Source organism: Aedes albopictus, chromosome 2, assembly GCF_035046485.1.
Source record: "Aedes albopictus strain Foshan chromosome 2, AalbF5, whole genome shotgun sequence".
Lineage (NCBI taxonomy): Eukaryota > Metazoa > Arthropoda > Insecta > Diptera > Culicidae > Aedes > Aedes albopictus.
In genome coordinates this window covers 100,419,293-100,445,116 of record NC_085137.1, presented here as the reverse complement: position 1 = coordinate 100,445,116, position 25,824 = coordinate 100,419,293, and the positions used below count along the sequence as shown (strand labels likewise).

Genomic DNA, 25,824 nt, shown 5'->3' with positions numbered 1-25,824 from the left:
AATTTTTTTTGTCTCAAGAGCAAACTTGGGCCGCTAAATCCGAATTCGGGCTCAGATTTGCTCCAACACGTCACAATTTCGAGCTATACCTCAATTTATAGGGCAAAATATGCGATTTTGGGCTTTTTTGACTGCAAGCCATTAAGCATGGAAATATTTTTTTAAGCAATCAAAAGGTAAATTGGTCAATTAACATCTAAATTAACGACTCATGCAATATATTTTTTTTACCTAATCAAATTTGATAGATTTAAGCATTTTATGTTAGTATGAAAACTTGCATGCAACTTTTGAAGGGTGACTTGTATGGGAAATATCGTACCTAACATAAATCGCTTAAAACTATCAAATTCGATTAGGTAAAACGAAATATTTTGCATGAGTCGTTAATTTAGATGTTTATTGACCAAATTACCTTTTGATTGCTTAAAAAAAATATTTCCATGCTTAATGGCAGGCAGTAAAAAAAGCCCAAAATCGCATATTTTGCCCTATAATTGTGACGTGTTGGAGCATATCTGAGCCCGGATTCGGATTCAGCGGCCCAAAATCTGTCGAAGACACATAAGTTTGCTCTTGAGATAGACCAAAAGTTAATTTTTGTTACGCTGTGTAACTGACACTGAGGAAGATTACAAGTGGTAGTCGAAATACGCGTATCTGTCAAAGGATTAGCAACATACTTAGGGCGGAATTAAAAGGTACGAAGCTGATTACACTCATTCAAAAAAAAAAAATAATAAAAAATATCTTTTGCCCGCATTCGAAAGAAGAAATATTGTTATAAAACATATAAAAAAAATAGAGGGGTGTTATTTTTGTAACTCAAGTGAAAAATACTTGAAAAGTGCCTATTTTTTCTAGAAAATCATCAATATCTTTTGAACGGAATGACGTAGCAACATTCTCAGCGCACGAAAATGTGCGTTTTGGAAGCTCTAAAAGTGGTTCTTAGCCGACTTTGACGAGCAATTTGAAACAAAAAAGATAAAGCAATAAAACGATTTGTTCTAGCGTCACCCTATGAAAACTATGGGAAAATGCTCCAAATTTGGTCAAAACAGTTGAAACGCTTTATCCTTTTTGTTTCAAATTTCTCATCAAAGTTGTTCAAGAACCAATTTTAGAGCTTTGAAAAACACACATTTCCGTGTGCTGAGAATGTTGCTACGTCATTCCGTTCAAAAGATATTGTTGATTTTCTAGAAAAAATAGGCACTTTTCAAGTATTTTTCACTTGAGTTACAAAAATAACACCCCTCTAATTGTTTCTTCAAATGCACTACAAGTGTTTCTTGGGCGACTTTGATGAAAAATCGAAACTGAAAAAGTTAACGCCAGAAAACCGGATTTCCTTGAACCACCCTAAGCTTATTCAGAAAAATACGTCTAGATAGGTCAATTTTAAAGCTACATAAAAAGTGTCTTCAGCAAACTTGCTCAAAATTGATAAATCTACAACTTTGCCGAAGAATGTATATAGTTATTCTTGCAAATAAAAAAGTTTGGTTCACAATTTCTTTGAAAATATGGACCACCCTAATTTTCATGTATATTGCAGTGAAGAGAATTGTCAGACAAAAGAGGCACAAAACAAGCAACAAAGAAGGTGCGATGATTAGTCTTTATCCCTACTGGTGACAGATAATGACATGATCTCGAAATTTTTTGTTGCAGACAAAACGGAAGCTGAATTTGTTGCGTACTTTTCAACTCGTGAATAATCAATTATTACTAACCCAAAGTCGAAACTGTTTGATGATAGAGCTTCACCAGAGTTGCAGTGTTTACCGACTCGAAGTTACTGTTCGAAAATCGCAATGCAAGGCTTCAAAATCTCTAAACTCGTGGTGTACGATGTTAATCCCATTATTTTCAAGTTGGGACAAACTTATGTCGCATGGGTTGTTTTGTCGCAACAAATACAGGTTGCAACATTGTCATTATTGTTGCGCGATGGTTGAATTTTGATTCACTGGTATATTGAAAAGAGGGCCTTATTTTTAGGAACAACTTTAAGAAGACAATATTAATCTAGAAAATCATTTGAAGGCGCTGAATGATAGGCTGAATGCATCTTTCCTCGTAAATCTGGTTCGTGGACCATTGTGAATGAAACTAGGGAATGTTTTGTATAGGAAAAACAACATTTTCAAATGTGATATATTTTTAAATTTTGTGAATGTGTGAAAGTAAAAAATGTCCTAACATTGGAATATTTTTAGATACACAAGTGAATAAGGAAGACTGATTCTCAGACTCAAGGAGCTAACAAGGAGGATAAGAGGGCAAAATCAAATAAATCAATAAAAACAATCGGAGACAAACATGAATTTGTATATGTAAGAGGGAAAGCTAAAATAGGTAAAAATAGTGAGATTGTTGTATGGATTTCTAAGCCAAGAAAAGAAGCTGCGCATTTTTTTATAGCTTAATCAAAAGTTGATAGTATATGACCTTGGCCACGCTAGACGGTCGCCAGCAAAAAAAATATGTAGAACAAAAGGGTAAACGAGAAGATACAGTAATGATGTCTGTAGCCAGAAGCCATGGTGGTAGACTTTCGATATCTGACTGAGACATTTAGTTGCAAATTTCTATATGCTCTAGAAGTCTAGAAAGAGAAAAAAAACCTTAGCTTAGCATCTTGGACCGTCTTTCCACGTGGTCGCAATGCCTTACGTTGTTGTTGGGACCAAGGTTAGGAGTCTCGTGAAATCAACTCTGATGCTAATTGGTAAAAAGGCGTGCATCATTGTATCTGTATATCAGATACTGCTCTTTACAGGTAAACCTAAAGGCGTGCTCGACCACTTTACATTGATATAACACCCAACGCATCATCATCGTGGTGACTTCACCACATGCCCGCCCTGGTTCCCAGCCCCAAGGTCGAATTTATTTACAATCGTGCACCACTCTTCCCCGTAGGTATCATACCACCATTAGACTGTCCCAAAAAAAATCGATGTTCGAAAAGTCAAGGTGCTCAACCCTTAAATGAAAGATATGCATATTTGAAGCATTTTTGTAGAACATTTCGATTTTTTAAAAAATCATTTAGAGGTTCCGCTAGGGCAATTTTTGAAAAATGGACTTTTTTCTTGAAAAGTCTCAAAAAAATCGTTTTTTCGTAATATTTTTTCAACTTCTGAATTTTTTCAATATTTTTGTATTTTTCTATGGACCTCTAGGCATTTTGGAAGGGGATAAGTTTTTGAAATATTGTATTTATATTGACGGCAGAACCGTTTTTGCGCTGATAAAAGGACTATTTTTTGATATTTTTTCATCTAAATTTGAGAAAAAAATACACGCACGATTTTTTATTTTCAATTTTGAAAATTTGATCTGATAGTACTATTTATATGCGTCATTTCTCAAAAAAAAAGATTTAAAATATCTTGTCTAGAAGCTGAGATATTAGGATTTTAGTAAATGGACAATATTTCAAATTTTTGCAAAACTTTGTATATTTTTAATATTATAAGGTTTTCGTGACACTCCAACGTACGTATATTAAAAGAAGTTAAATAAAAACAGCTTTTCTTGTTGTATGGTCAAGCTAGTTTAAACATGGATCTTTTATTCTGGGCTGGTTGGCAGTAGATTCATGAAGAGCTTTTATCTGAATAACTACAAATATGACGGGTATCGTGGTTACTGGTAGCAACGTATTTAGTTCGAGATTACGTCGTGGATTTCCCGACTACTGCGCCCATTTTTTCTGAAACGACCATTCCTTGCAGAGATTATATAACATTGATAAAACCAATAAAAACCATAGTTAGGACATGATTTTTACTGAAGACTTGAATTTGAAATGTAATGGACAATTTGGTATGTAACCCGGCAACGGGGTGCATAGTTATTCGGACAAACGCCGATTGTCATACAAAATTGCCAACTTTGGGATGGTTTAACTATATTTCCTTTGATGAATTAAACTCAAATTTTGATACGAAACCGACACGATGAAGAATTTTGCGTATAAGAAATACAAAACATTTCTGATCACATGTGTTGGCGTAAGTGCAAAACTGATCGAACAGCAACACACGTGTAAATCAAAAGACTGCCGTTGTCCGATCACTTTGACACATTTTGGTTGCCCTATCGTGCCTAAGCTTGTGATCAGACACGATTTGTATTTCGTATGTGCAAAATTCAGCATATTTGCAATTACGTGTCAAAATATTAGCTCAATACATCAAAGAAATGAACGTTTAGCAATCATAAGATGGCGTATTTCCTCAAAAGCCTATTATTGTCTATTATTTTATATTTTTTTTTAAATCATTCCTGACTTAAGTTAGTTATTTTTTTTATTGATTTCATCACTATTATGTTATCTTTGCATAGAATGGTTTTTGCTACTTCAGAACAGGGGTGTAATTGTCGAGAATTCCACGACATAATATCGAAATTAATGCGTTGCTACCCGTCATTGTTGTAGTTATTCAAATAAAAGCTCTTCATGAATCTACTACCAATCACCCCAGAATAAAAGATCCATGTTTAAACTAGCTTGACCATCCAATAAGGAGAGCCTAATTTTGAAGCCCAACTACTTTTCATATACGTTCATTGGAGTGCCACAAGGACCTTACAATATTCCAAATATACAAAGTTTTGCAAAAATTTGAAATATTGTCCATTTACTAAAATCCTAATATCTCAGCTTCTAGACAAGATATTTTAAATCTTTTTTTAGAGAAATGACGCATACAAATAGTACTATCAGATAAAACTTTCAAAATTGAAAATAAAAAATCGTGCATGCATTTTTTTCTCAAATTTAGATGAAAAATTCTCAAAAAATAGTCCTTTTATCAGCACAAAAACGGTTCTGCCGTCAATATAAATACAATATTTCAAAAACTTATCCCCTTCAAGAATGTCTAGAGGTCCATAGAAAAATACAAAAATATTGAAAAAATTCAGAAGTTGAAAAAATATTACGAAAAAATTATTTTTTTGAGACTTTTCAAGAAAAAAGGCCATTTTTTAAAAAACGCCCTAGCGGAACCTCTAAATGATTTTTTAGAAAATCGAAATGTTCTACAAAAATGCTTCAAATATGCATATCTTTCATTTGAAGGTTGAGCACCTTGACTTTTCGAACATCGATTTTTTTTGGGACAGCCTAACCACCATACAACAGCAATCAATCGGTATGTAACAAGAGATGACAAATGTGGAAACACCGAGCACGTGTGCAAGATTTAATAACCTTCAAAGACTGATGTGCAAAAAGAATACTCACCGGTACAGCAGCCCACGTCCCGTTTCTCCACCACCTTGGTGCAGTGGATCTGTTCGGCGGCGGCTGCATTTCGGTAGGCCTGCTGCATCAGCAGCCGCTTGGTCGGTAGCCCTGGCAGATGCTTCTGGATTGTCGCCTGCGTTACAGGACTCAGGGGGGTCCTGGCCCCACATTGTGAGGCAGCAGCCAGCTTGGACTGGTAATGTTCCTGAGCGGGGAGAGGGGAGGAAGAAACAGAGAAAAAGAAGGTTGAAAAAGCTGTGCTAAAGGAGAAGGTCATTTGGTAATATCACTCTCAATGTCAAGGTTGTCTGGGTGAAGGCTGAAGAGATGAATGTTACGGACTACCTAATCGAGTTGTTGGTCAGCAGTCTTTTAGAAATTAAAACACGTCAGACCGTCTGCGAAGTGTCGTCTGCCGGCGGCGTTGACGTGGGAATAAAAATAATCTTTTCGTGGGAAAAGTGTGCAATGGATGGGACGGAGTTTTCATTTTTGCTTGTTGCTTTTCTCACGTGCCAAAAGGGTTGTGACATAATTTCTCACAGTTTGGCATTTGTAGAAATCAAACATATATTATACATGTGGCTAGCTTATATGTGGCATATATTATACATGTGGTGAAGCTTGACACCTAAGAGTTACAACAATTGTAGACAGGAGTATTTTCACAATCCAAGCCAAACATTATAAAAAAATCATCTTCTTGGCGTAACGTCCCCACAGGAACAAAGCCAACTCTCAGCAAAATGTGTTCTATGAGCAATTCCACAATTATTAACTGAGAATATCTTCTGCCAATAACCATTTTGCATGTGAATATCGTGTGGCAAGCACAAAGATACTCTATAGCCATGGAAGCCAACGAAATTTCCATTGCAAAACGTTCCTGGATCTACCGGGAACTCTATGGGCTATACGGGCCACATCAGTTGGTGAGCTTCATTCCTACAAAACCACTTGAAACTCTCCTGAAAGTAGGGTATCGCGCCACTTGGGCGGTGGCTTCTATATTCGTCTGTTTTCCACTATAACTCAGTCAATTTTGAACCAGTTGACCATGTACAACAGGTAGATACTATACCTATCTCACCACATTCCAAAAGTTGTGTCAATTGGTTCAAATTTGACTGAGTTATAGTGGAAAACAGACGAATATAGACGCCACCGCCCAAGTAACGCAATTCCCTACTTGAAACGAAAACGCTCTGAAACATCCCTGAAAGCTTACTGAAAACTTTGTAAAATTCCCAAAGCTCACTGTAATCACCTAAACCAATTAAAATGCTTCGAAATACCTTGAAACCTTTCTGGAATTTCCTTGACATCCCCCTAAGACACCCCGGAATACCTAAAACTCTTCCTGAAACCACTCTGAACATCCCTGAAACCTTATTGAGGACTTCCTGAAACACTTAGCGTCCTATCCCGCGTCTCGTTCTATGTGTACCTCAGAAACGCTCTATGAAACGCCTTGAAATCTCCCTGAAACTCCCTTGATATCCCGGATAAAAAATTACCATTCATATGACTGATTTTATTGTTCACAATAAAACACATAGTAGGTATATTGTTACTTTTTACAATAGAAATCAAGCCCATATAGTTCGTACAATAAGTGAACATTCGGGGCCCGTGGCGTAGTTGGTCACACGTTCGCTTCATATGCGGATGGTCATGGGTTTGATTCCCAGCCCCGGCACTTGCAATTTTTCGTCAGTTGCTCTTCCCCCGAGAGCGGCTGACACTGACCCTCTTCTGAGCCCCGTGGCTCAAACGGACCCGGATACCTGGACATCGGCGAACTGCTACTCATAATAGACCCTCAATTGGACTGGAAAGGAAGAACGGCCATCCATCATCCTTGTGCTCATCATTCTACCATGTATTGAATAGAAAAATGAAAGCAGCAGAAAAGCAACCAGTTCGATAAAGTAGAATAGAATATACATCTAGGCGCTGTACACAATGTAAGTGCAGCTGTTAAATGAAATCGCTCACGTAGTGCCCTAGTGGACAATAGAGCTGTAAATTAGGTTAAGTGATTAAGAATAAAAAAATAAGTGAACATTAGCTTTATTAGTGACTAATTGATTCGATTGTTTTTCAATAGTTCTATAATAATTTAAAGTTACTATCAGTAAACATTAATTTAAGTTGTTTTTAAATAGTTGCAAAAGTGCCTGCAAAGTTCTCATGGACTTTTTATTGAAAAAGAGTTTATTTCTCAATTACACTTAAAAACAATTCGTAACAAATAAATAACAATAAAAATTATTGTTGCTTGGATCATGTTTGGATAATTAAATCAAATTTTTTTATAGTTTTCGTTTTAAATTTGAATACAATAGATGTTTCGGTTATCGAATGTTATTCACTAAAACTTCAACGACTGACAGACGTCAAGCCGTGTTGGCAGAGGAAGCTCTCAATGAATAACTGAGGAAGTACTTATAGAAAACTAGCTGAAAAGCAGGTTTTAGCCAAGTGAGGATGTTAAGACAAGAAAAAGATGAACAATGATTTTTCTAATGTTTTCCAATAAATTAAAGGAATCTAGTAAATAGTAAACTACCATTGATAACAATACAAATACAATTAGTTTAATGGGGTCAATTGAACCGATGTTAAACATGCAATAATATTTGTTGTTATGTAAACAGATTTCGCCTTTGAAAAACCAAAGAATTCATATTTCTCGGTAACATTTTTCTCCAGCATTTACAGTTACTAATGGCCACATGAATTGTGAACGATTTATGGTATGGATCATACGGCCTGAGGTCTGACTTGTGATATTTGGCAGTTATTTGAAAAGATTGATGATAGATCTTATCGACAGCTGCCAAGCAATACATACCAGACAGACATCAGAGTGTTTGATTCGTATCATAAAATGTACATATCATTCTGGCGGCCGTTAGTGTTCGTAAATGCTGGATATAAATGTTAGCGGGAAACAGTGGCGTAGCAAGGGGGGGTGCGGAGGTGCGGTCCGCACCGGGCCACCGAATTCAAGGGGCCTCCAAATCAGTGAAGGTTTCTTACACTAGTTTGAATAAAGTTTTTTAAATAGCGAAAGTTTGCTTCAATTATAAGTTCAATACTTGCAGATCTGCTGAAGGGTTTGTAGGGGCCCCTTCGTGAGATTTTGAAATGGGCACACAGATGACTTATTTGAAGTCCTTTTTTTCGATGACTGCACTTTGTACCAACAGGGGTCCCAAAATACAAGAAAAAATGTGCTAAAAATCAAAATATAATTTTACGAAATTCAGTACCGATATGGAAGCAAAATTCATGAGCATAATGAAAATGTCCCTGATACTTATCCCAACCACAGGACCAAACATAGCTGTTTACTTAGCTTAGGATAGCAGTTGAAATTCAGAGGTCTCATTTATTAAAGTTAAGATCTGAACACATGTCACGTCAAAACTGTAATAACAAAAGTTTGTGGATAAGTTTTACTCTCGTATAAAAAATGCAACCAACTTATTCCAACTATGTCATCAAGTATTTCTTTTAACATATTCATTGAAGGGTTTCTGCGGGAATTCCTTCAGTTAAGGTCCTTGTCTCTGGGGATATCTTTTACGATTTATCAGGAGTTACATCAGGAGTTCTACAAAAATTCCTCTAAGATTAACTCGGATTTTGACGGCTACGCAGTCTTGTTAAATCAAAACGAGTTGTTATCTAGCCCGACGATTCGACACTTTGGATGGTGTCCAAAGTGTCGAAACGTCGGGTTAGATAACAACTCGTTTTGATTTAACAAGCCTGCGTAGCCGTCAAAATCCGAGTTGCACAGAATACAGTCGATTCTCCCCCATCTAAGATTAACTTCAGAGCTTTTTTCAGGGATTACTTCAGAAATTCCTCTAAGCATTGATTTAGGAAAGCTTACAATGATGCATTCCTTCAGGAACTTCTCCAAGCATTTCTACAGGCTTTACTATTACTTTAGAGCTTTTAGTAGAACTTGTTACTTCAGACTCTAGTTTAATTTAAAAACACTTCACTAATACTTTACTTTTGCAAAAGAAAATAAAAAATGAATAACTCTTTTAAAGAAAAACTAGAAAGGACGAGCAAATTCCTTTTAATTCTACTACTGTGCTTATCTTCGGACAGATAGGCCTATTTCGTCTGTGACTTACAGACTTCTTCAGTGTCAAGTGCTCGACTGAAGAAAACCTCGCATTCGTTGTGGTATTTATACTAGAAGTGTATGTGTAGGTACGTGTGTGGGTAAAAGTGTAGGTATAAAAATGTAGGTACAAAATTGTAGGTACAGTTTTGTAAAAAAGGGGGTGTATCTACCTGTTAGAAAACAGGGTGTCAATAAGATACCTAAAGCTAGGAAAATTCCTACCGATTTGGTAGGTAGTCAATTGGTGTTTGTTGTGTTATTTTTTCCTGCCGATTTGGTAGGTAGTCAATTTGTGTTTTGTGTATTGTGTAATGTTTTGTGTGTGTTAGGTAAAAATTTAAACAGCCACGTGTACCCATTGCCCTGATCCTTGTTAAGTAGTTTTTCATTGTTTTGTTTGTAAATTTCTAAACTTTCTGCAACATCAAGTTTCCATGGGTTAGTAATGTGTCGTAAGAGTTTAATATTTGAAGTATTCAAAAAATGTCCTTCATTGAAAATATGTTCAGCAACTTTAGATTTAAAATGGTGAATGAGTCCCTTGTCTGTGTCTTTGTGTGCTTTTGATACTTCCGTTATGTGTTCTTTGAATCGTGTGTTGAGTGTGCGTTTTGTTTGTCCTATGTATATTTTGTCACAGTGATTACAAGTTATTTTGTAAACACCAGATTTTGTTAAGTTGTCCAACGGGTCTTTCGTAGATCCTAAGAGAGTTTGAAGTTGGTTAGCTTTGCTTGTGAAAACTAATTCAAAACCAAACTTTCTGAGGATTGGTCGGAGTTTTTTGGTGTCATTGTTGTAGTTCACAATTATCCGTTTAAGTGTAGGTTCTGTCTGTGTCAGTGTAGTCAAAGAACGTCTGTATTGTTGTTGTGTCTTTTTGTTGATGATCTGTTGTATTGTTTGTTTTGTGTAACCGTTCAACTGTGCTGTTTCGAAAATGTAATTAAGTTCTTTCGTTTTTCCTGTTTCACTAAGTGGAAGTGTCTGCATTCGGTGTATCATGTGATTGAAGGATGCAATTTTGTGTTGATGTGAGTGATTTGATGAATTTGGAATAGTGCGTTGAGTGTGTGTCGGTTTTCTGTAAATTTCGAAGGAAAGTGTTGATTCTTGTTTTACGATGAGTATGTCCAAAAATGGTAGTTGGTTGTTCTGTTCAATTTCACAAGTGAATTCGATGTTTTTGTGTGCATTATTGATATTGTTCAAGATTTCAGGTAAAAGATGTTTCTTAACAATGCTAAACACGTCGTCAACGTATCTCCACCAGACTTCAGGAAGCTGTTTGTTGTTTTCTAAGCGTTTTTCCAAATTTGCCATAAAAATTTCACTAAAAAATGGAGAAAGTGGACAACAACAATACAGACGTTCTTTGACTACACTGACACAGACAGAACCTACACTTAAACGGATAATTGTGAACTACAACAATGACACCAAAAAACTCCGACCAATCCTCAGAAAGTTTGGTTTTGAATTAGTTTTCACAAGCAAAGCTAACCAACTTCAAACTCTCTTAGGATCTACGAAAGACCCGTTGGACAACTTAACAAAATCTGGTGTTTACAAAATAACTTGTAATCACTGTGACAAAATATACATAGGACAAACAAAACGCACACTCAACACACGATTCAAAGAACACATAACGGAAGTATCAAAAGCACACAAAGACACAGACAAGGGACTCATTCACCATTTTAAATCTAAAGTTGCTGAACATATTTTCAATGAAGGACATTTTTTGAATACTTCAAATATTAAACTCTTACGACACATTACTAACCCATGGAAACTTGATGTTGCAGAAAGTTTAGAAATTTACAAACAAAACAATGAAAAACTACTTAACAAGGATCAGGGCAATGGGTACACGTGGCTGTTTAAATTTTTACCTAACACACACAAAACATTACACAATACACAAAACACAAATTGACTACCTACCAAATCGGCAGGAAAAAATAACACAACAAACACCAATTGACTACCTACCAAATCGGTAGGAATTTTCCTAGCTTTAGGTATCTTATTGACACCCTGTTTTCTAACAGGTAGATACACCCACTTTTTTACAAAACTGTACCTACAATTTTGTACCTACATTTTTATACCTACACTTTTACCCACACACGTACCTACACATACACTTCTAGTATAAATACCACAACGAATGCGAGGTTTTCTTCAGTCGAGCACTTGACACTGAAGAAGTCTGTAAGTCACAGACGAAATAGGCCTATCTGTCCGAAGATAAGCACAGTAGTAGAATTAAAAGGAATTTGCTAGTCCTTTCTAGTTTTTCTTTAAAAGAGTTATTCATTTTTTATTTTCTTTTGCAAAAGTAAAGTATTAGTGAAGTGTTTTTAAATTAAACTAGAGTCTGAAATTTCTACAGGAATTTCTCAAGGAATCCTTCATGAATTCCTTCAAGGATTTTTTCAGGAATTTCTTCAAACATTCGTTCAGGAATACCACTTCGAATTCCTTCATAAAATCCTACAAGGATTATGTCATGAAGTCCTTCAAGGAATCCCTCAGATGAGCCTTAGGAAATAATCTTGTAGGAGTTCCTCATGGAAAATATTTTTCATGAATTTCGGAGATCACGCTTGGAGCCATACCTGAATGGAGCCTTGGAAGATTTTCTAAAGAAATTGTGGAGGTATTCCCGAAGGAATTCTTGTAGAAATGTTTGCAAGAATTTTTGGAGGAATTTCTTATAGAATCTTTGTCTTGATGAATTCCAAGACGTATCCGGAAAGAATCATTGGGTTGATTTTGCAGGTATCTTTGATGACATTCTTGAAGGATTACTACAGTACTATGTAGTAGTACTAAGTACAAGGAAGGATTTAGGTAAAGAATTCCTGAAGAAATTTTGAAGGCAAAGAGATTTTTGGAAGAACTAATGATGCCATGCCTATTATTACTCAAAGAAATCAATGGCGGAAACCTCAATGAATTCCTCTCAAATTCTTTGGAGCAAATCGAAAAATAAAAGAGATCCTGTATATTTGAAGAAATTTTTGCAGGAGGCCTTGGGGAAAATTCTGTCCTTTGGGGATGAATGTGTTCATACTTGTATGATTATCTGAAGGAAAACTTTAAAAAATCCTTGAACGAATCTTTGTATTGTAGCTTGAAAAAAAAAATCCTCGGAGAAAAAGATTAAATCTTCACTGAACTTTCATAAAAGATTATTGAACGAATTGTGAAAAAGGACTTGAAGAACTCGCTAAAGGAATCTTTGGTCGATTTTCTACAGCAATTATTGGAGGTATTCTGACGAAATCCCCGCAGGTAGAACTAAAGAAGTGCTTGAACAAATTCTTAAGAAATTTTTTGAAGGACTTCAAGTAAAACCATTTGAGGAATTTCAAAAAGAAATTCTTGGAGAAATTTCTTAAAAAAGAATTCCTAAAGGATTCTTCTACAAAATTGCTGAAGTGATTATGTGAGATAGCCCCAAAAGAATCATTTGTGTAAATCTTAAAAAACTTTTTATAGAATTCATGGGAATACATATAATTGAAGAAATTGCTTCAGAAACGCATGGAGGAGTTTGTAGCAACTTTTGAAGGATATTTTAGAGAAATTTGTAAAGAAGTCCTTGAAGTAATTCCTAGATAAATCGTAAAATATATTCAAGAAAAAGTTCTTGGAGTTCCTCACTTGGAACAAATGCATCATGAAATAGTAAGAATCATTTTCAAAAGTTTCGTGAAGGGAATCTGGACGAAACTGGTGTTCCTGATGGAAACCTTGTAAGAATACCTGAAGGATTCATTGAAAGAATCACAGTAGAATTTTCTGGAGGAATTTCTGTGAGAATTCTGGAAGGAAATTAATTTTTTTTTCGGCAATAATATTCTAAATTGATTTTAGTTATTATTTTTGAAGTTTCGATATTCTTTGGGCAATTGCTTTGGAAATTTATCAGGAAATTCCTACGGGATTTCAGCAATTTCATAGAAAGTTTCACCGGCAGTCCCTTTGCTAATATGCCTGAAATTTACGTTTGTTTTTATTTCATTGGTTTTTTAGAAATTCATTCGACAGGTGACTGACTCCGGTAATTCCTCAGAAAATTCCTTTGGTAATTCCTCTGGATTTTTTTTCATAATTCTTTACGGAACTACGTCTGTTATGCAGCTGGTTTTTGTCTGGTTTTAGAGTTCTATGAGATACACTCTTGCGAATTAAAAAAAAATCCAAGAATTTAAAACGGAACGGCCGAAGAAAATCACAAAAAAAAAATAACCAGAGAAGTTTACAAACAATTCCCTAAGAAAATCACAAAGCAATTTCTAAAAATGTGTTTTTTTTTTTATTTTATTTCTTGAAAAAAAAAATCTTATGTTTTTTTTTTAATTTCTAATGAGGAGTTCTTGAATCCTTGAATAAATTTTTGGAGGAATTTCTTAAAAATCTTCGAAAAAATCTTGCTGAAGTAATTATATAAATACATGAAGAAATCCTTGCATGAAAGAATGCCCGAAAGATTTGTTGTAAAGAAAATAATTTGTGAAATACTTGGGGACATCAGTTTAACCCTTCAGGACGCGCGTCGTTGTAAAAAGTACAACAATACCAAAAAAAACCTCGCTCGTCGTGTACAGCGCAAGCACAGTGTATTTTTAGGCTCGAACAGGTGCGCGTCCTGAAAGTTTAAGTAAGAATGAATGAAATCAATTGAGGAAATTCTAAGAAAATACTTAAATAAATTTTGAGCGAATCTTTGGAGAAATCGTAAGAGCATTCATTGGATGAACTACTAAAGACATCTTTAGAAAAATTCCCGAAGAAAGTTTGGGAGGGATTTCTAAAGGCCTCTTTGAAGGAATTTCTTTAAAATTTTGAATAAAACCTTGGAAGAATTCCTAAAGCGGGTCCTGGAAAAGTCCCAAGAGTAATCCTCGGTTGAATTCTTAGAGAAATTGTTAAATAAAATAAACAAGAAAAGGTTTATTCGATTGATGAAACCCTTGCAGTAGTTTCTAACAAGATCCTTGAAGAAATTCTGAAACAATTTTTTGACAAATTTACGAAAGTTTTGTTTTGGAGAAATATTTAAGAAATCCTTGGAAAAATTCCCGTAGGAATTCTAAAATCGATTCCTGAAGAATTCTCTATGGATATCCTCTATGAAATCCTAATCTTGCATTAATCACTTAAAAGATGCTTCTAGGCATTCTTAAAGAATTCCTGAAGAAAGTAGCAAAACAGTCTTAGGAGGAATCCTTGGAGTAGCATGAGAATTTTTTTTTTATTTGATAAGATAGCGCATCTGCTCCTTTACTATTTAAGCATATACGCTCCAATTTTCATCCGTCTCAAATCTGTCTTGTTTCTTTTTTTTTTGTATTTTTGTTAGAAGTGAGCACGAATGATAACAAAAATTACGTAATCATCGGTTCCGTAATCGCTTAGTTTTCGAATAGAATTCATTTGCGATTATAGGATTAGTAAGGGCATGTTGACCCTACCAGGGTCAGAGAATTTTTGAAACGATTTTTTCGGAGGAATTTCTAGCGGGATCATTAATAACCTGGTAAAAGAAGGTCTCGAAAGAACTTTGAGAAATCACAATTGATTTTATTTTAAATAGTGCCCAGAGAAATGTTAGCAAAAATCCCTGTAGGAATCCTTGGAAAATGTCCTTGAGTTGATGAACATTAAAGAATTCGTTGGTGGAATTCCAGAAGGATTTTTCGAAAGAATTTCTGCAAAACTCCTACGAAGTTCCTCTGAGAATTTTCTTAGAGGAACTTCTGTAGGAATCCTTGGAGATTAAAAAAAAATATCCAACGGATTCTTTGGGACTTGAAGAGCCCTTGCAGATTTTTATCGATACAAGCGTTCTTTAAGGAATCATAGGAGGAATTTCTGAAGAAATCCTTGGAATCCTTGTGAGCATAACGTGATTTTATTGCGTTTCAATTCCTTTGTGTTCCCGGTTAAATTAACTAAACAGTTTTAATTTCCGTGGGTAGAATGACAATTCAATCGATAAAATGACAGTTCACCCCGAACAAAAAAAAATCCCCATACAAACTTTAAATGGATTTTAAAAATAGTTCCCGGGCATCAAAAATGATAAAATTTTGGATTTCGACTATTTTTTGGACGGAGATTCCAATTATGAAAAAATCGAGATACCCCTACAGAACCCGATTCCGATTTTATTTTTTCGGAAGAATATGTGGTTCCAAAAAATCTTTGGAGAATTTTTTGTAGCATTTTTTTCTGGAATCTTCCAAATAAATCCTCAGAGATATTATTGATAGAAACCCTGGTGGACTTCCTGAACAAATGTTTCGAGAAATACTCGATGAAGCCTTTGCAAGAATCTTATGAAGTACTTTGAAGTATTTTTGAAAACATCCTCGGAGACAACACTGTAAGAATTCCTGAAGGAGTGCTTAAAGAAATACTGAATGACATCCTTGCATTAACGAATTGAAAGATTCTTGAAGACAAATTGTTCTTCAAGAAAGATTTTTTTTCAAAGAAAACGGTAAAGCAATCTTTGAAGGAATTCCTTAAATATTACTTGGTACAATTCCCAAAGAATTTGTTAAAAACATTCGACATAATTCATAGAAAAAATCTTACGTTCATTGATGGATTTGATAGGTTTTTTCATCGTTTTGTACAAAATACAACAGAGCGATCAGTAATTTTCATGGGGGCCCACGAATTTTGTTCCGTACCGGGCCCCCAAATTCCTAGCTACGCCACTGGCGGGAAATATTAATTCTATGGATTTTCGAAAGCGAAAACTGCTTACAAATAACAACAAATATTATTGTATTTTTATTGTAACAACAATTCATTTGACGCCATTCAATTAATTGTATTTGTATTGTAAGAACAATGAAAAATCATTAAGATATATTGTTTTCTTTTGAAAATTGCCCTATAAATGTCTCATAAAAACACAATACATTCTATTGTTTTTCGCGAAAAAGTGTATGAAAATTTTCTTAAAATTTTATGGTTAAGATACATAACGATCACCATTTTTTATTGTAAAAGTGCCATTTACCATTCGCCGAATGGTATAGAACAATAGGGGTGATGGTGAGTGTGCTGTGCAAATTACAATACATTTAATGGTGAATAGTTTTCGAAAAAATGGTGTTGTAACAATAAAATTTATCGTATTTTTATGATATTTTTTATCAGGGATCCCCCTAAAACCCCGGGAATACCTCCAAAACGCCTTGAAACTCATCTAAAACATCCCTGAAGCCTCATTGACGTAGTTGAGTTAGTTTTAATTTATTGTAGAAAATCTAATTTCAGGGAATGCAAACTCAATAGGAATTTTACTAAATGACTGGCTCTAGATGTTTAGTGGATAATTTTCATTTACCGATGTTGGATCATCTCCGAAGTACCTGGAGCGATTCGAACTATTTTCAATAAAAAAAAAACAAATAACTAATTCTTTATTGTTTAATACACTACAAAATTTACCCTTTCTTCATTACTAACAAAATTATTCCTGAACAACAACAACAAGGTCGATGATTTGTCTCTATCTTGACTGTTTGAATGTACGGTTCATTGATGTAATAGGGCACTGCACGCTGCGGTTGCTAAGGTAATTTCATTTAAGTCTTTGAAGTTTCATGGCCATGTAGTATACGATTCGGACTTCGAGAAATTCGAGTACCGTAATCCGGAGTCAAATTGATCACTTCAAAACATCTTTTGCAGATAACATTTGTAGCGATTCAAATATTGGCAAAATAATTTCTGCAAAACCAGTACCGGGTGGATAAACTTTGAGTTAAATCACTTCAGAAATAAAAAAAAAATAAATATGCCATTTTGGGGCGAAATTGATTAACATCGGTAAGAATAATAAATTGCCTTCTCTACTAAACATTGATCTTCTGAACACGAATAACGCATTAAAACTCTCATTACTAATGGATTCAGCTGCTTAATTTTTAATTGAAATTTTGAAATTGACCATTAAACGCCTGAAGGTATGCAATTTTCTTTAAAATGAAAGAGTTAAAATGAAAGCCTCGTAGCCGTGCGGTTGGGGTAACCAAGCTTATAATCGCACCATGCTATGGGATGAGGGTTCGATTCCCGCTTCGGGCGTTGAAACTTTTCGTGAGAATAGTTTCTTCCCCGTTTCCACTGGTGCATGCTCCGTTGTCCGTTGTCTAATGTTAAGTTTAAAACAGTCTGTACAGCCGAAAGCTGAAGACGTTGTCCGTGTCTTTTAAATCACTTTTTCAACTAAAAACTAAGCTTTTGAAACTAATTCATGTCCAGAACAGCTACATCCCATCACAATAAAGGTTCCACAAAAATGAGAACACACTTTTGATTACGTTCAGCCAAAATAGCAAACCGACTTTATTGAAAATTTTATGGTATTAGCTACACATAGTATACTCTTCATGGTCAAAAAATTAGCTACTTTGACAAACGCAATCAAAAGTTATACAATATTTTCTGCGTGGCAATTTCATCGTGTTCGCCCTTTAGTACCAACGGTTTTGCCTATGTAAGAAACACATTGAAAAACCCTTAAAAAAGTAATACAAAACTAACTTTTTCTAAACACTGAAAAGTCCACACCCATCTCTAAACATCTATGAACTAGATGAGGTATAAATTTTATGATCATAATATAGAATTACAATTAGGTCCGCGTATGATCAATTTCACCACGCTGATCAATTAGACCCCGGTTTACGGTACTCCAGGAATACCTCCACCGATTCTTTCCGAATTTCTTGAGAAATCTTCCAGGAGTTCCTGGATTCCATTGGAAATTCTTTCCAAATTTTCTCCCGAAATTCCGTGGTTTCTCCAGAAAGTAATTCCAGGTTCTTCTTGGATGGGATTTCTCAGGGAGGTCAGCATGAGAATCTTCTTGGGGGGTTTCTTCAGAAGTTTCCGCTGGGAATTCTTCCTGGAGTTTCTTCTGAGATTCCTAAAACGATTCTGCTGGGCTACCTCCATGAACTCCTTATATGATTCCTTCTGAGGTTCCTTCTACGATTTGGAGACATTCCTTCTTGGATTTCTCCAGGAATTCTTTCTTTGGAATGTCTTCAAAACTTGTGTTTCCATAAGGAATGCGTGGAAACATGGAATCCGGGAAGGCACAATAGGATGCAAACAAGAAAGAACTCCGGGGAAAATTCCTTGCAAAGCTATTGGGAGAGTTGCTTGAGAAAATGTTGGAGGAATTCCTCAAGAAACTCCTGTAGGAGCTTTATATGAATTTCCGAGAGGAGTCTCGTAAGGAATTCCATAAAAAAAAACTCCAGGAGGAATTCCTCAAAATACGCTAGATAGAATTCCCTAATAGCCTCCTGGAGGATTTCTATCTGAGGGAATATCTGGAAGAATTCCGGAATGAACTTCCTGACGTTATCCAGAAGGATCTACAGAAGTTTTAAAAGGTACTTCTGGAGGAATACAGAAAAGAATCCCTAGAAAAATCCTGAACAGGGTTCCTGAAGAAATGCCAGGAAAAGCTTCTGGAAGAATTCCAGAATGAGTTCCCGGAGGAATGCCGGAAGGAGTTTCCAAACGAACCCAGGCAGTAGTTTCTGGAGGAATCTCGAAAGAGGTTCATGAAGTAACTCTGTAAGGAGTTCGAAAGAATTCCCACAGTAATTCACAGGATTCTTGAAAGAATCGCAGAAGTAATTCTTTAAAGAATCCTGGAACGAGTTCCTGGAAGAATTTCTTGGAAGAATACCGGAAGAAGTCCTTGAAAGATTCCAGGACGGTTTCCTAGATAAACCTCAGAAATATTTTTTTTCTCAAGAAATCCTAGAATGAACCTTGCATGCATTTCCTAGAGCAGTCGTGGCGGAATCCCGGGAGAATTCCTGAGGTAATTTCGGAAGGAGATCATAAATGGCTATTGAAATACGACTGTATGGTTGACTCTCTCGATTAACGGCTACGCAGTCTTGGGATTTAAAAAACGAGTTGTTTTATTCACCCGACGTTTCGACACGGGGATAGTGTCTTCCTCAGGGGGAAACTGTAATTGGTATTTGGGTTTTGAACAATTTTGTCTTAACATAAATTTGCTCAGTTACTTACATAATTACTATCGTTTTTTGTCAATTGTTTTGTCTAACTGTAACTGTCCCTTTTTGTGTCGTTTTTGGTACATGCTGTAAAGTGGGTGTGCGGTTTATCAATTAATTATGTCCTTTAAAACTATAACATTAAAATATCTTACACTTCGGAATCACTTTCAGTTTAACGGTTTTTTGGCAATGGCGAAAATTTTCCCTCTTTAGCATACTCCCTTATTCGGACCGTTCATTTTGGTAGCGGTGATGCCCTATCGGAATAATCTAACTTTCGTCTAAATTATTATTGTTTCTCGATTTGTTGTGTTTGTCAATGTTCCTAATACTGTGTAGTATCCCCGCGTATGTCGTACTTAGCCTGTCTATGTCTGTTCTTTTATTGACTGTGTGTTCTGTGTTAGCAATGTGGCACATTTCTAGGAATGGAAGTGTGGATTGTTTGTGACTGTGGTCTACAATTTGTGTCTGGTCTAGGTTGAATCGATGGTTATGGTCTACGCAATGTTGTATTAGTGCGGTTGTCGCTTCAACTAATGCGGTGGTCGCTGTTTCAGTGTTTGTATTGTCATTAATCATTTTGTCCAGTTTGTTTACATTTGATCTATGTCCAGCTAATCTACGGTGCAAATTATTTCTCGTCATACCAATATAGCAGTTGTTGCAGTCGTTACAGGGAATTTTGTATATAACATTACTAATCTCTTCTTTTCTTTTAGGATATTTAACTTTGGTGTGGAGATCGTTAATTGTACGTTGCTGTCTGGTCGTAATGGAAATGTCGGGATAGTCTATGGCAAGGATTTTTGTTATTCGTTGGGATAAAGTTGGTATGTAGGGGAGGGATCTGTATGTTTTTTCTTGTTCTGTTTCAGGTTGACTTGGGTTTACTTGCATGTTGGCGTCGAGGCTGGATCCTGTGGTTGTCTGATGATCGATGCATGGTTCTGTCTGGTTGGTTGGAGATCATAAAATATTTCCGGAAGGAATTCCCGAAGCATCCTCGGAAAGATTTGTTAGATTAATGCCGGCTGAATTGCTTAGAGGATCACAGAATAAATCTTCAGAAAAAACATCCTGGAAGAATCCTGTAAGGAATTCTGAAGGAATTCAAGAAATAATTCTCGGAAGAAATCTCTGGATGAATCCCGGGTGGACTTGTAGAGTCCCTGATGGAACCTAGCTAAAAGTGTGCCAACTTATGACTTGCTGGTGAGATTCCTCCAGTCTGGCATTCTCCCAAGAATTCCTCCCGAAATTACTCCAGCATCAGCAATCCATTTCACGATGTCTCCAGAAATGAATTGCATGATTCTTCCAGAAGTATTCCTCTGAGGTTCTTCTGAGGGAGTTCCCCATGGGATTCTTCCAGGAGTTTCTTCTGAGATCCTCAAAAAGGTTTGAACTAATTCTGCTCAGGAGTCCTCCAGGTCCAGGATCTCTTTTAAGAGTTTCCCAAGAGTTCCATCTAGGATTTTCTAAGAGCTCCGGCATTTCTGTAAAAGTTCTTTCCTAGGTTCCTCTAGGAATTACCTCTGAGATTCCCCAGGAATTCAGTCTCTAGGAATTCCTTCCGTGCTTTCCTTAGATTTTTTTTCAGGACTTCTACAGGACTTCCTTTTGAGTTATACCAGAAACCTCCTCCAGAGATTCTTCCAAGGGTTTGTTCAGGATGTGTTCAGAAGCTTCTTTGGGATCCTTCTAGGATTTTTTTTTCTGAGATGAATTACAGAAGTGCTTTTCAATATTTCTCCAGCAACTCGTCCCGGGATTCATACAGACATTTCTTCTAGGATTTCTCTAGGAATTACTTCCGAGATTTCTCCTTCAGGTATTCCTACCGGTATTCGTCCAGGAATTTGTTCCGCCGTTATTCCTGGAATTCTCTAAAGGAGCTCCCTGAGGACAGGGATGGAAACTCTCACTTCGTAAGAGTTACACTAGCTTGCTATTCTCTCAGCTTAGGAACAAGCTATCAAACAACAGTGTATGAATAACTTTTACAATAGTTAGCATTCACAGCTCTCTCACCACTTTGGAATGCGCGTGCGACCCTTACTTTATTTGCAAAACTTCTGGATAAAACTTCAAGGTAAAAGTCCTTCATACGCTGTTTTTTTGATAACATGTTTCTGAGCTGTGAAAATATCAAGTAACAGTAACTCTTTCCAAGTGAATGTTCCCATTCCTGCTAGAAAACAGTTAGAATAAACTCCTGGAGGAATCCTGGCATAAATTTATGGAGAAACAACAGAAAAGAATTCCCATGGCAATCCCAGAAAAAAAAAATCTCGGAAGAAATCTCTGAAGGAATCTGGGAAGTTATCCTGGAACTTCTGGGGTATCCCAGAAGGAATTCCTGGAACGAACTCCTGGAGAAATTTTAGTTAGATCCTTTTTAGGGATGCCAGCGGAAGCTCATGGACGAATCTCAGGGGGAATTTTTAAGCAAATCCTGTATAAACCCCTGGATGGATCTCTGAAGCAGCTACCTGAGGAATCTCAGAAGGAAATCATGGGGCAGTCCATGATAAAATCTAGAGAAATCGCGGAAGAAACTCTTGTATACCGGATGAAATTCCTGGAGTATTTCCAGAAGAATTCCTGGAAGAATTTCAGGAAGATCTCCTGGAGTAAATCTATGGGTATGCGAATGAGACTTGACTCTCCGGGGTTAAAATAAAATTTCGTTTCAGTTCATTTTAATGTACGAGAAATGGTGAATCAAGTAATTAACACAAGCAAAAAATCGTCCACGGTAGTATGTCTCTACAATTTCTAACAAAAAAGAAACGATACGAAACAACATATGTAGTGCGAATTTCTTTTAAGACAAAAGAAACGAACATGACTCATTGAATCCAACACAAGCTAAACATTTATCTACTGGCGGTGCCTGCCTAGCTTACTCGTGCGAACAACTGTTTCATTCAAATGCAGCGCCGTTGATTGACGCGAATATTTGGCATGCCACTTGCCGGCGGCATGGATCGTCCCGCTCGATGCACACTATAGACGAGACGAAACAACCAAGAACAAAAAGAAAATTCGATGGGACCGGCCTTCGTCCGTCGTCGCCGCTATTCACATCATCAAATAATATTAGAGCTCATAGTATTACATAATGCTAGACGGGCGACGACGATAGTCTATCGTAGGGACATAAGAAAATACTTGGACGGCTCATTAGAAGTAAAATCGAAGAAAAATCAATAGACTCTTCTGTCATAACTACATTCACGCTTAAAATCGGCACTTTTTTTAAGACTCCAAAACAAATAAGCAAGCACATTAAGGCGAAACTGGAAGCATTTCCTAATTTTTTTGGTTTTTGATTTTTAATAAAATAATGAAGCAATACTTTCAAAATCGGTTTTCGTACACATGTGGAGTATGGATCAAGGTATCTCCTGATTTTTTTTTTCGTGGTGGAAAATGTTTTTCGTTTTTGCAGAAACCATTTTTGAATAAAATTTCACAAAGATGATACCTTGATCCATACTCCACATGTGTACGAAAACCGATTTTGAAAATATTGCTTCGTTATTTAATAAAAAAATCAAAAACCAAAAAAAATTAGGAAATGCTTCCAGTTTCGCCTTAAACGAAAATTTATAAATACATACATCTGACTAATTTAGCAAGCTATTTCTGAAAGTGTTCATACTGTATTTATGATAATGAAGATTTGTTCAAAATTCATTAGAATTTAACTTTCTACACACTCAATTCTGAATTGCTTGTTCAGCACTTTGTTGACGAAAATAGAACAGCAGAACTATTTCGGTAGCTTCGGTAATCGATTTTACTGAGGTTCAGTACACCAACTGTCAAAAGCGGGTGCAAAAGGTAAACAATGCATTATAGCCGTATTCAGCTGTTCTATTTTCGTCAAAAATTTACCGAACACGGTATTCTAAATTAAGTGTGTTATTCTGATTTCAACTGCAGAACATTATTGTTATTTTTAATTTGACGATATATCACTTCGAAACGGTCCAACGATGACGAACCGAAGGATTATAATGTCATGCGTTGGTACCAATTTGTTGCAGGAGAAAATGGTTCAAATTGGTACGTTACGTTGCATTTTCCTGATTAAAACTTCAAGAAATTGAACGATTAGCAGAATATGAGATGTGCAAATACAACTGAATTTCTGTGGAGCGGATCTGGTGTGATGGTTAGAACACTTGACCATCACGCCAAGGACCTGGGATCGAGTCCTGACTAGAAAATTGTAACAAAAATATAACATAATCCTAATAAATCATGATATTTATAACTCATTGTGATATAATCATGTTCAACATCCTTGGTGTTTTTAAAATACTATAACTCAATTATATCACATGATGTTATAAATGTTGTTTTATAACTCATTGAATTAAAATTTGGTTTTGAATCTTCGATATTTGGGAAATAATGCAACAAAATTATATCAAATTATGATAGAAACCAGTAATCCAGAAGCTAAAATTCATATCACATTTTGTTATAATTTTGATATGATTATAACAAAATAGGATATAATCTTGATTGAACCAGTGTACTTTTCGTTACAATTTTAGATATTTTAACATCATCCTGCAGCTAGTTTATAACATAATAAGTTAGAGAAAAATATTATAACATCATAACACAATATGATACAAACTTGGTATAATTTTCTAGTCGGGGTCCCACTCCCGACAAACTCGCAAAATGTGAGTTCTTCCTTCGGAAGGGAAGTAAAGCGTGGGTCCTAGGGCCTAGGGCTAAAAATCTCGTTAATACAGATAAAAAAAAAACTGAATTTCTAGAAGCTACTTTATACGCTGGTTGGTGCTGTTCCATGGGTGCACTTTAAATAATTCCCCCGTATCATACCCTCGACGGCACGTAGTACGACAACGAAGGAATAGCACTAAATTGCTGGCACGCTACTACACATCGAGCTAGCGTCCAAGTAAACCGGACTTCTAATTGGGATTTGTTCAAGCATTTGCAGCTAGCTCATGAGCTACCTCGTATACGTTGCCCAGGTTTGATTGAGTACCATCACCATCCATAGGTGGCAAGATGCCAAATGTGCTGTAATGTGGGTTAGCAAAAAAGAGGTCTAGTTTAAATAGTTTTAGACGATTTTCAGAGAGGAATCGTTATAATTTTGTCGTTATGTCGAGGTTTGTAAGCGAAACGGGTCATTGTCACAGTCATTATCATTCGACAATTTTGTTCAGTGTTGGATTCAAAACGAAATCAATACAATCGAAGCAGTCTCTGGCTCGAAGAACATCTTCACTTTTGACTGTCACTTGCGTTGCAGAAGACCCACCGCAGAAACGTTCCGTGAAATCGTGAAACCTCAAAACCATGAGCGCCGAAGATGTCTCCAGAAGCTTCTGTCGCGAGGCAGTGGATACGATGGCCGAGAAGCCCACCCACATGGACCCCCGAAAGTACCGGGTAAGCATAACATTTGAGGTGAAATCCTTTACGACAAAGTATTCATACGATAGCATTCGGTTCCCCCTTTCGCAGAATCCCCTTCCGTTCAATCTGAAGAACCCGTACGCTTTTACGGCCAAATTCTTCCTGATCAGCACAATCGGATTCGCTGCACCGTACGGAGTCGTGCTCTACCAAATGTACAAGAGTGGCAAGACGTCGTAGTTCGGAGATGGCGATTAGGAAGCCGTTTATGATTGTTGAAATTCAATAACGAATAAAAGGAGGTTGGTTTAAATAAAATACTGTGTTGGCATTCAACCATTCAACCTAAACGTTCATAGAACAAATATTCGAAATAGTCACAGCTACAAAACGAAGCGAAAGCAGATAAACATCCATAGGGCACTGCACGTCGCAAAATATTGTTTTTCCAAGTCTTTCTTGTCATTTAGGGGCTGCCCATAAACCACGTGGTCATTTTTTTTGGGACTTTTCAACCCCCCCACCCCCCCCCCCCCCCCCCCGCGTGGTCATTAGTCCATACAAATTTTTTTATTTGTCCATACAAAATGGTCATTGGCCGAAACCCCCCCCCCCCCCTCCCCCTCATGACCACTGATAAGATCTTTGAGGATGTAATACGTGGAGGAATCCACAAGAAATTCCGGAAGCAATCTTGAAGAAATCGTACAAGGAATCCCTGACCGAATTTAGGAAAAAAAAATCTCGAAGGAATCCCAGAAGAATTTCCAGAAGGAACCCTGAAATAAGTTCCCCCAGCAACCTCGAAAAGAACTTCTAAGAGAATCCCGTGAGAACTTGATGGTGAATTTCCTGGAGAAATCCCAGAATAAACTCCTGGTGTAATTGCACAA

At 36.4% G+C, this 25,824-nt stretch overlaps 2 protein-coding genes across 9 annotated transcripts in view; both read right to left on the bottom strand.

Moving 5' to 3' along the window:
- The window catches only part of LOC109419762 (trafficking kinesin-binding protein milt), a 278,035-nt gene that overhangs the window by 179,016 nt on the left and 73,195 nt on the right, over positions 1-25,824 (bottom strand). The gene's annotated exons all lie outside the window — the stretch shown is intronic.
- On the bottom strand, positions 9,082-20,596 carry LOC134287679 (uncharacterized). 3 transcript variants are annotated; one of them, XM_062850119.1, is made up of 3 exons: positions 19,666-20,596; positions 19,524-19,597; positions 9,082-19,461 (listed from the first exon to the last, which is right to left on the bottom strand). In XM_062850119.1, the coding sequence occupies exon 3, from the start codon at positions 10,743-10,745 to the stop codon at positions 9,708-9,710; it is 1,038 nt and encodes a 345-aa protein (XP_062706103.1). In that variant the 5' UTR covers positions 10,746-19,461; positions 19,524-19,597; positions 19,666-20,596; the 3' UTR covers positions 9,082-9,707. The 3 variants fall into 3 exon arrangements, with proteins under 3 accessions (XP_062706103.1, XP_062706101.1, XP_062706102.1); XM_062850117.1 differs by having other exon boundaries at positions 19,524-20,596; XM_062850118.1 differs by having other exon boundaries at positions 9,082-19,597.